Consider the following 10,672-nt stretch of genomic DNA (forward strand, 5'->3'; position numbering starts at 1 on the left):
AAGAGAAATCTTGGAATTAATAAAACTAAAGACTTCACCTGAATCAGTATTTCAAATATTAAAACTAATGAAGGAAGATGAAAATTTATTTACTTTGTGATTTTCAATATTATGTAAAGTCATATTTTTCTTGTGATATTATAATACATTATAATATTATTCCTACTAAATCTTATTAGGAAATATTAAATTTTAAGCTCCAATTTACAATGCTTATAAATTAATTAAGCAATTGTTTTAGCTTTAAAGGATTTATCTATTATCAAGTTTCATTAATAAACTATCATAAAATTATACTAAAAACCTAGTCCATAACTCCAAGATTAGACAATCTTTTTGTATTATAATATTTGTTTAAATATAATAACATTAAAATTAATAAATGAAATATAATATGTATGCAAGAATAAACTTGTAATAAATAAAAGATTAGTCAAGATCACATCTAGGATTTTGATTTAGTCAAAGAACAAAATTTTATGGAATTTTGCTACCAGATTATCTCAATTTAGTAATATATATATATCCAAAAGACAATTGTGCAAAGGCTTATATTGGTAAAATGATTCAAAATTTTTGTTAGTTTTTTATATTTATTTAATATACAATCACAATTCATTAATAAGATTAAAATAATTTATTATACTTTATTTTGCAAAGTATGGATACATTATTTATAATGACAAAAATTTTGAAATATATTTTATTGCACATAATGCTGATGATTGTTCTGCAATTTTTTTACTTTTCTCCCTAAGATGAATAGAAATAAAATAATAAAATATGGTCTTGAAAGTAAAAAAAGTATAACCCATATTCATTTTATGTTTAACATCTTGGATTTTAAGTCAAATGTTTTAGTAAGGTAAGAAACTTTAATGAAGTATATTTTATATCATAATGGTACAGTATTTGATCATAAAATCAAAGCCTGATGTTATAAATGTGTATAAGCATATCCAGGATACTATTAGTAAATTTTATTGGAAATCTTTAGGTCAAATATTGTAGACCTTTGACCTAGTTATATTTTAATAAAAATAATTTAATAGTTTTTCACTTTTTTATAAAAAAATTCAATTAGTCTTTATTATAAAAAATTATTAATATTTTTTTTTTCATATTATTGTATTGTAAACATCTTTTGGGAGAGTGGGGGGTTTGTTGTAAATTTTTTGGTTAAAATGATATTTACAAAACAGGCAAATTTTTGGATGGGGGGGGGGGTTTCTCATTTTCATGCCATATTAATTGATTTTACAGTTTATCAATTTATTCAGCTTTTAATTCATGTTTTTAGTTTCAAATAAAGTTATTTTTCAGTTTTTGTAAGCCTATACCAAATGTAGTGGGTTTGGTGTTTAATAAAATGAGTATTTCTCTCTATATAATATAAACTTTTACATTGCCTTAAACTAACCACTAATGTGGTCCACAAGGTTTTAGCCTTAACTATGTAGTTGGTAAAAACTAAAAAAAAACTTATTGGCTGCTTTGAAAAAATTAGTGCTTCTAGCATTTAATATACCACTAACCCTTATCTTTTTTGTATTGCCTAATGTAACTAAGTCCTTAACTTGAATTGCTTAGTTCGGTAAAAACTAACAAAAAAAATAGTTAAACTGAGAATTTAAATTAAAAAAACTAAGAAAATAATTATAAAAATGAAAATATATTTTAAAAAACTGATAATAATTTAAAAACTGTAAAATTATTTAAAAAATTGCATTATGATTAAAAAAATGTGCACATAATTTCTTCCCCAATTAAAATAACTCAAATTGTTATCTTTCTCCAACATGTTAAAAATAGAAACCTCTATAAGTTATCAGAGTAGTTTTAACATTTGTATTTTTACAAAAAAACATAACTAGTAGGATCTCATTTTCTACAAATTAATGCAATATATGATCAATTTACTTTTTATTAACAGGGTAGTGAGCCACCCTTCAAAAAAAAGAGGGTTTGGGTTTTGGTTCACAGTGAAATATCTCTGAATCAGTTTCAGAAAAATAAAGATTTATGAAATTTAGTAAAAATAACAGAAACATCAGTTTTTTATAAACTTTATTTTACTATATTTAGGCCTTACCATAAAAATAATTACTAGTTATAATTAGAATATAAGCAATTATCATTTCTTCTAAATCGAAATGTTAAAATAAAAAATATAGATTTTTATGCCTAATTTTGACAGTGCATTGGAATTTGCTATTAATAAGCATTTACTTTATGATTAATTTCTTTATTTTTAATTTAATAATCCAAAAACAAATATTCCCAATATTATTAACGCAAAATAATTTTTACCAAAAAATGTTTTTATATTGAGAGTAATGTTTTAAATAAGCTGCATGTTTTTTTATATTTAATTTTTATATAATTTTATATACGTTATTTTAAATATATTTTTTAAAATAATTAAATAAAAATTTAATATTTTTTAAAAAATTTACTGAACCCTGGAACCCTAAATTTAAAAAAGTTCAGGTTCACATCCCTGCTTATTAATAACAAAAATTATTTCTAAATAAAATATAATTTTCACCATTTATATGTGGAAAATTGTAGATCTTTGATATCAACTATGCCTTTAAAAGTTCTATTATCAGGACTAGATATGCTATAATAAGAAGGTTGGGGTATATTTAAAATATTGCAAAAATGTATTAACGCCAATTTAGGATTAGGGAATTTATTAAATTGTAATCTGTAATTGTTATCTATTTGCATGTTTGGCCATTCTCTGTAATCATAATGTAGGTCCATTATAATTATACCATCCACATTATCAAATTTGGCAACGTCTATATCTGATCAAAAACATTTGAAGATATTGTTTTGATTAAAAAAGATTCTATATATTTTACTATTTTTATGACTTTCAAAAGAATCTGAATAAATATCATCTGCAATATCTATAAATAATTCAGTATCAGGTTTCCAAATTTTACTAATTATTAATTAAATATATTAAAATAAAAACTCATTCATTTACCACATCTCTCGATAATTTTTTGCTTTCAATAACTTTTGAAATTGATCCGATTTTCCATCATGATAAAACATTTGTTGTATGGCATATTTAGAATTTATAAATTCATTTTCATATATTAAAGCCTATAAGATAAATTAACGTACAGTATTTAATAACTTAAAATTTATGGATTTACATTATATAAATAAAATTAAGAAATCAATGGAGTCAAAGTGACCTTAATAGAAAGAAAATAATGGCTTACATATTTTAAATATTTTCTTATAACTTCATCTCTCGTTACCATACTTGTAGAGAATATAGAAAGATTTTTCATAGCACTCCTTGCTAGCATAATTGAGTTACAGCCTATAATATTCATTAGAAATAAGAGACCCAAAGATGTGTTATTTTTATCCAGCTCGGATAAGGATTTCAACTCTGTGCCCACACTTTTTCTCATAAGTATTTTGTTTGGCCCAAATTTGTATGTTTAGGCTCTGATTGGATTTTTAAAATTTTATAACGAATGTTAAATCCATCAGGATGTTTTTTTCAAAAGTTAATTGATATACAGAATTTGTCATTGTTTTCGAACAGGAACTCATATAATGAGAGCATAGACGAAGTAAAAAAAAATTTTTTTATATTTTATTATTATTCAATTCGAATATCGTAGTAAATAATGAAATAAATGTCATTCAACTATTTTTATCAAAATTGTTAACGTCCTCTTTTTAAAGTAGCTAACTTTCGCTTTTACCAATTTAAAAGGAGTGCGCTGGAGCACCACTTTAAAACAGCTCTTTTGATTTTAATTTATATATTTCCTTATATGAGCAAAATATCTTTCACAAACTTGAACTGATATCTGTAGATTAAAAAGGAAAAAAAAAATGTATTCAATAATTTAATGTTAAATAAATGTCTAATTTGTAATTGAGGAATTTATCAATTCACTTTCTTTACTTGGTTTTTATATATCGAATAAAGGGGTAAAAATAAAAGTTTATAGCTGAACACAGAGATACTGTTAAATAACATAAATGAGTTATGAAATGGAATATTATATATAATAATAGTAAAATAAGTCATATTCTTGCGTCAAGATATAAAAGAATTCGTTCAAATATTCTTCGAATTTAATTGTATCAAACCTACCTCGCAAAATTTTAAAGTGAATCAGTATCATATTTCTAGATTTAAGCGCCTTTACGGATTTGAACATTCAGTAGCATGAGCTCGTCCATATAGATCACATTAATGTATTAAACACCTTATAATCTAAAAATGGCAATTTGCTGTCATCTAATACTGACAACCTGCAATATTTTAATATTTTTTTTCTTTTTCCAATTACTTCATTTCTATTCATTCTTTCAGAAACGTTAGTAACTCTTAAATGAATAGTTATTTTTTTTATTTGTTGACTTATTATTAACAATCCGCATAAACATATTATCTTGATTTTTCTTTATATGATATGGAACAATTATTGTCTATTTCCACTAAAATATGTATATAAATTTCGGGAGATTTTCTTCCCCACTTTTTAGCTCTCGACCAGAAGCACTAATAAATTTTAGGAAGCAATTAACTTTATGTCTAAAATATTAGTTATATCTGTTATAGAATGGTCATTCTATTCAATTGTTTATTCTCTTTTTTAATAATTTATCTAAAAAATATATTTATAAAAAGAAAATATTAATTAATATAATATATTCCTAACAAGTTCAAACTATTCATTTTTTAATTAATATTTTAATTAAAATAAATTCCCTCTTAGTGTTTTTAACAAATGGTTTATTTAAAAAATAAAATACATTTCATTTTTTTTAAACCTTATTCAGTAAAAAAAGAAGATATTACATTATAGCTTATAGGGCAAAATTTAAGAATATTTGAGTATTCTTTTCTATATAAAATCACAACATTTTTTATTCAAAAACAAGTTTATAGATATTCCTTTTTATGGACTTTATTCAAAAAAATGGCAAAAATAGAGGAAATGACATTTTTTTCTTCTCTAATTTATTCGAAGCGTATAAGAATTAAATATAAAAAATGTTGATAAGATATATTGGGCTCTCATAATATGAGTTTCTGTTAGAAAACTATGGCAAGCCATGTAATAAATAAAATGTAGCTTTAAAAATTCTGGCCGGGTTTATAATTTTTTAGAGCTCAGTTTTTAAAAATCCTACCTGGACTGTGTCTGCAGGTCTCTAAGTTAAATATTTCAGTGGTAATTAATTTGATTAAATAAAATAAAATTCTTTGGAAAAATAAGAATAAGTATTGGTAGATTGCTCATTCAGGGGACTCCAAAATTTGACTTAGTCAAAAAATTATCTCAGCCTCAAGACTGGAATGAAAAAAAAAGAACAATAAGTCAACATCTCATTAATTACACCCTCATGCTTCGAGGATGTGGTAAAAAAATGTGACCTAGGATATTTCTAAGGTTAAACTAATTTTTTTAGCTTAGGATAGTGACTTAATACATTTGAAATTGATTCAAATTAGGTGATTGAAAAAAAAAATCAACGTTTATTTATTTAATATTGGTCAAATGTAGATACCTTTTTTAACCTATATGTCCCAACAAAAGCGAATTTACAATTTAAATAAAAAAAATCCTATTAGTAGGTGTTATTAATATTAATTATTTTATGATGTTTGTTGTCAATTATCTAACTCAAGCCCATCCCAAAACAATTTAAGCTAAAAAAAATTGCCTAATTTTAAAATTTTTTGGATCATTCACTGAGGTGATTTTTTTGAGTATCAGTTGTTCTTAACATATATTTTTTTATTTCTTTGAAATTTTATATATGCTAATAACTTTGGATACCCCATGTTTGGTTGAATTCAAACGCCTCGAGGTTTACATTTTTGGGTTATTCTATTTGTTTATTTATTATTTTAGACAAAGAGCAGAGCAGTCTACTAATACTCTTTATGTTTATATATAAAAACCTGTTTCTGCTTTAAAATAATCAATGTCAAGTATTTTGTTGATACAATTAGAACCTCCATTTGCAATAATTGTACATGAGTCATTTAATAATCTAGATATTTCATTTATATAGTGGTCCCTATTTGGAGTAGAAAAATCAGATTTCTTTTCACTAGGGGTTCTTCCATGAATGGTCAATGCATCGATTCCAGTTTTTTGTAGAGTTTGGCAAAGCCTTAGGGTATCAGGCAAAGTTGGAAGAACTCTAATCTTACATGAGGTTTTAATATCTTAAATTAAATTATAAAAAATTGGTAATATTATTTTACCTTTAGGTCTATTTTCCTTCACTAAGGCTTCCAATATTCTACAAGCAAGCTCAATCTCTGTATCTGATCTCAAAAGTGCTGACCCAATACCTGCTTTTAATGAATAATCTTTAGGACAACCCATATTCAAATCTATTCCAGATATAATGTATGGACTTGAGTCATCATCATCTTTAAAAGAGTATAAATTATATAATTTAATAAGAAAACATGTAATTTATATCTAGAAAATTTATCAAATTTAATATATACTTGGAACATTGAATTCTGACTTCCAATTTACTCCACTCAAATACTGACTTATCTTAATGGCATTTTCAATGTTTCTTGTTCCTAACTGAAATATAAGCTTATTATTTTCTTTTAAAGGTGGTGTTCGGAAAACAGTATTATTTTCAGCAATAAAATTATGTTTGTAGGCAATATTTTCCACGATATTTGAATTTTTATCAACTTTATGAAATTCATTTTCCTTAACTATAAAATCGATTGTTTTCAATTTATGATTTAAGACAAATTTTGATTTAAGAATTAGGCGGTCAACGATCTCTTCGGCGAATACTAAATCTGCACCATAATCTAATGCTGTTAAACGAGAGGGAAGAGTCCCAAATCGGACCATAGGTGCCATTATGAGCTTGTTTTCAAAAAAGTTCATATTTTACAAAGCAAATATTGGATTCGTGCTATATTTTCATCTGTTTTTGTGGTTTTAAGACAAAAGAGAAAAACGTGGAATTATATATCATATTTTTATTTTAAACTATTTCAGGTTTCTAATAAATAAAATAGATTTATTATTACTTTAATCCTTATAAAAAAATATATATAATGGACCTGTTAAAACAAATGAAATCCTATAATTATCGTACAGTAGTAAAGCAACATCTGATTAGTTTTGTTAAAAAAATAAAAACGGCCTATTAATATACGTGATAACGTGATAAAAGCGTTTTCGCCCTCTGGTTGTGGGTACAACAGAGCTACCCTAGGTTTTCCTCAAAATCTATCAAACTGGATAGTTAATTAGGGGAAGAAAAGTGAAAAGCCCTTCACACGTTTGTGGGCAAGCCGCACGTACTTGTAGGCGCAACATTTCGAAAAAAGTTGTTTAAACCTTTATAGGCTTAGTAAAAAAGAGTGGGGTAAAAAAAGAGCCTATACCTGAGAACTACAGTATAATTTAATTACTTTAAAGGTGGGTGATGGCTGATTTTAAGTTTAAATTCTTTAATGTAAGTTTTGATGATTACTATCACTATTGAGATTTAATGTTCATAGAATCTGTAAATAAATATGATTAAAATTAAAAAATTTGCTTGAACAGTAGATATAGTGTTATTTTTTTATTAATGATTCAACCCATACAATACAGTAATCATAGTCTATGTTCAATTTAATGTAACCATTACAGCTTCAAAGGGAATTGAGTGGGATAAAAATATTTAGTATAAAATTGGATGATCCTTTGCTCTTATAAATTGCAAAAGGATGTAGATATATACAATCAAGAGTGGAATGAAATGTTCAATAACCTATGATCTTTTGGTTCTTATATTTACAAGAATAAGGAATTCAATATATCTAATTGTGTGACCCTTCACTTAACTTTGGATCTGATATACTCAACAAATTAAAATAGATCAAATGTAACCATTCCAGTTTAGAAGGTATATGTGTAAGTAAACTTATAATTGCAAAAGGAAGTGTAGAATATTATAATAAATCTAATTGTATGGTTATTTTATACTTACTGAGTGGAATAAAAAATTTTCAATATAAAATTGCATGTCTTTTAATCCTTATAAAGAATAAAGATATTCTATGTATAATCAAGAGTGGAATGAAATGTTCAATAACCAAATTGTGTGGTCTTTTAGATCTATCTGATATACACAACAAAGTTAAAATTCAAATGTAACTATTTAAGTTTAAAGGTATATGTGTAAAAAAAGATGTATTTATCTAGATTATAGTTAATGAATGCTACTTCCTTAAAAGGGATTTATAGATGCAATATCATTACAGTTCTAAAAACATGTCCATAATTAGGGTTCCACAGGTACGAAAACCTTTCTTTAGGTGTAACTAAGGGATTCACAAATGCAGGATCATTACATTTCTATATATGTCCATAATTAGGGTTCCACAAGTACCAAAACCTTTCTTTAGATGTAACTAGCTATGTACTGACCATGATTCAAATGTATATAAGATAAGAAAATTCATGTTATAATTATAAATTGTATAAGCTGGTGATACATAATTAACAAAATATCTTATCTTGAGGATTTTCTGATGAATGTAAAGCTTCTTGAAAATAATTCCATAATTTTGAATATTCTTCATAGGACTTCAATTAGTGTTTTCATGGCATACCCGCCACCGATGTTATAGTTTGATCTAAAAAAATAAATATACATTATAATAATAACTTCTAATATAGTATTGAATCTTGGTTTTCTATATTGTGATTGAGGATAACAGATTTATTCATGTATATTTTTATAACTTTCCATATGAATTGATGCATGAATCGACCTATTAATATTAGCTAAAATAATATTATCTATGTCTGGCAATTTTTCTCATAGACGGAAAAAATGTTTGGGCCTTCATTTGCCAAATCTAGGTTTACATATATTTTAGCTAAAATTATCGGGTCGTTTTTAAAAATCAAACCAAATCGGACCTTTTAACAATTATGTCTGATATTATTATTATTATATATATATATATATATATGTAATTATATAATCTAATTATTTTGATTAATTATATGTTTGATATATATAGAACAACATTTTCTAAATAAAATTATTATTATGTAATGTAACAAATAAAATATTATCTAATAAAACTGGGTACATATTTGGCGATGTGCTGAACAGTCGTTTTGGTGACACTGGAGATTATAGTGGAAGAGAAAATTATAAAATTAGTCACAATGAAACAAAATCTGTAATTATATTATATTTCATGTAATGTTGTTAAAAATCCCGCTTTTTGTCGATTTTTAAATATGGCCCGATTAAAGTTTCAGCAGGGGTGTAGCTAGTCTTTACTATCTCAGGGGACTCAACTCAAAAAAAATTTATGGGGGTCGTTGCCCCCTACTCTATAATTCGTGTTTATATTAATATATTATACTTTCTTAAAATTTGCTAACTCTGAACAATTTAAATTTCATATTTTGTCATTTATTATATTATGCATACAAAATAAAATAGCATAAAATAATTAAAACAATTCATGACATTTCTAAAAATAATATTTTTTAACAAAATCTATTTATTACAGTATAAAATATCTTCAATTGATGATATAAAAAAATTTTGCTTCTAAAGAATTACAGGTGATAAAAAAGGTTAATTAATTCATGCATATGCCTCAATTGATAATGGTTTTTAAAAGTCACCTAATATAATATAATTCTTAACAACTTACATTGACAAAAAGGTCATGAAACTAATAAAACTCTCTGTTACCATTTTAGAAAATGTTTTATAGAATGGATTAATAATAAAAAATTTATAGGCATAATCAAATCAACAATTCTTGAAGAAAAGATTATAAACAAATCCAAATCATAAAACTATATGGTGGTTAGCTACCTCTTAGATGATATGATGGAAACTATATTAGTAATCGAGAAAATTATTGTGAGATATTAAATTTCTAAAAGATTATCTTCCATTTTTAATGATATATAAACACATTTGACCATTATTGCTTATCTAAAATATGCGATCATATGCTCTCAGCAGCTGTAGTAATAATCTTAAATTACATAGCCATACAAATAATAGATGCTGGTTAATTTGCAGTCATAGCCATGGCACTCATGATGTTAACATATCAGAATTTATTATGTTAGATAAATTGATAAAACACTAAAAATCTTTAGAAGAAATTATGTAAATATATTGAAGCCTTAAGTTATTTACACGGAAAGGATGCCACCTTAAAAATGAAACATTTTAACCAGAGGGATATGATCAAGCAATTAAGATTTTATATATTATTGTTGCACCACCTCGAGTTCGTATATTATATCTTGAAATAATAATAGTTTGTAATAATATAAAAAATATACTAGTATTAAAAATTCAACTCTAAAGTTTTGCAAATAAAAAAATAATTGTTTTCCTAAAAACACGTTAAAAAATAAAAGAAAAGATATCTATATTTTTTTTATAGTCCTTTTTATAGTCCTTTTTAATGTCTTCATAGATTATATATATTATATATTTATTTTTTTTTATATTTAATTTTTAATATATCCATTTTAATATATATTTTTTAATCCTCTGTAATTTAATGATTATGAATAAATAATAAAGTTATATATATAAAAAAAAAATTATTACATCTTGTGGAATGAATATTTAATTTTAATAAAAT

The 10,672-nt window shown here is 24.6% G+C and overlaps 1 protein-coding gene across 2 annotated transcripts; it reads right to left on the reverse strand.

Annotated features, from left to right (window-relative positions):
• Nucleotides 1-571: 571 nt before the first annotated feature.
• Nucleotides 572-6,969, reverse strand: LOC135924592 (tRNA-dihydrouridine(20) synthase [NAD(P)+]-like). Of its 2 annotated transcripts, XM_065459672.1 has the most exons (9): nt 6,521-6,969; nt 6,269-6,439; nt 5,960-6,229; nt 3,243-3,346; nt 2,999-3,120; nt 2,871-2,953; nt 2,675-2,813; nt 2,549-2,623; nt 573-753 (listed from the first exon to the last, which is right to left on the reverse strand). In XM_065459672.1, the coding sequence occupies exons 1-9, from the start codon at nt 6,924-6,926 to the stop codon at nt 675-677; spliced, it is 1,449 nt and encodes a 482-aa protein (XP_065315744.1). In that variant the 5' UTR covers nt 6,927-6,969; the 3' UTR covers nt 573-674. The 2 variants fall into 2 exon arrangements, with proteins under 2 accessions (XP_065315743.1, XP_065315744.1); XM_065459671.1 differs by having other exon boundaries at nt 572-753; nt 2,549-2,813.
• Between the last annotated feature and the right edge of the window lie 3,703 nt (nt 6,970-10,672).

The sequence above is a fragment of the Gordionus sp. m RMFG-2023 genome, chromosome 2 (genome assembly GCF_954871325.1).
Source record: "Gordionus sp. m RMFG-2023 chromosome 2, tfGorSpeb1-WG-v2, whole genome shotgun sequence".
Classification (NCBI taxonomy): domain Eukaryota; kingdom Metazoa; phylum Nematomorpha; class Gordioida; order Chordodea; family Parachordodidae; genus Gordionus; species Gordionus sp. m RMFG-2023.

What these genes read in the sequence shown, in the direction of transcription:
- LOC135924592 (XM_065459671.1), bottom strand. Translation starts at nt 6,926, where the DNA reads ATGAACTTTTTTGAAAACAAGCTCATAATGGCACCTATGGTCCGATTT. An exon ending in TTATTTTAAAGCAGAAACAG is followed by an intron (nt 3,347 to 5,959) that starts GTTTTTATATAT and finishes TGAATATTATAG; the next exon opens with GCTGTAACTCAATTATGCTA. An exon ending in TTTTGAAAGTCATAAAAATA is followed by an intron (nt 2,814 to 2,870) that starts GTAAAATATATA and finishes GTTTTTGATCAG; the next exon opens with ATATAGACGTTGCCAAATTT.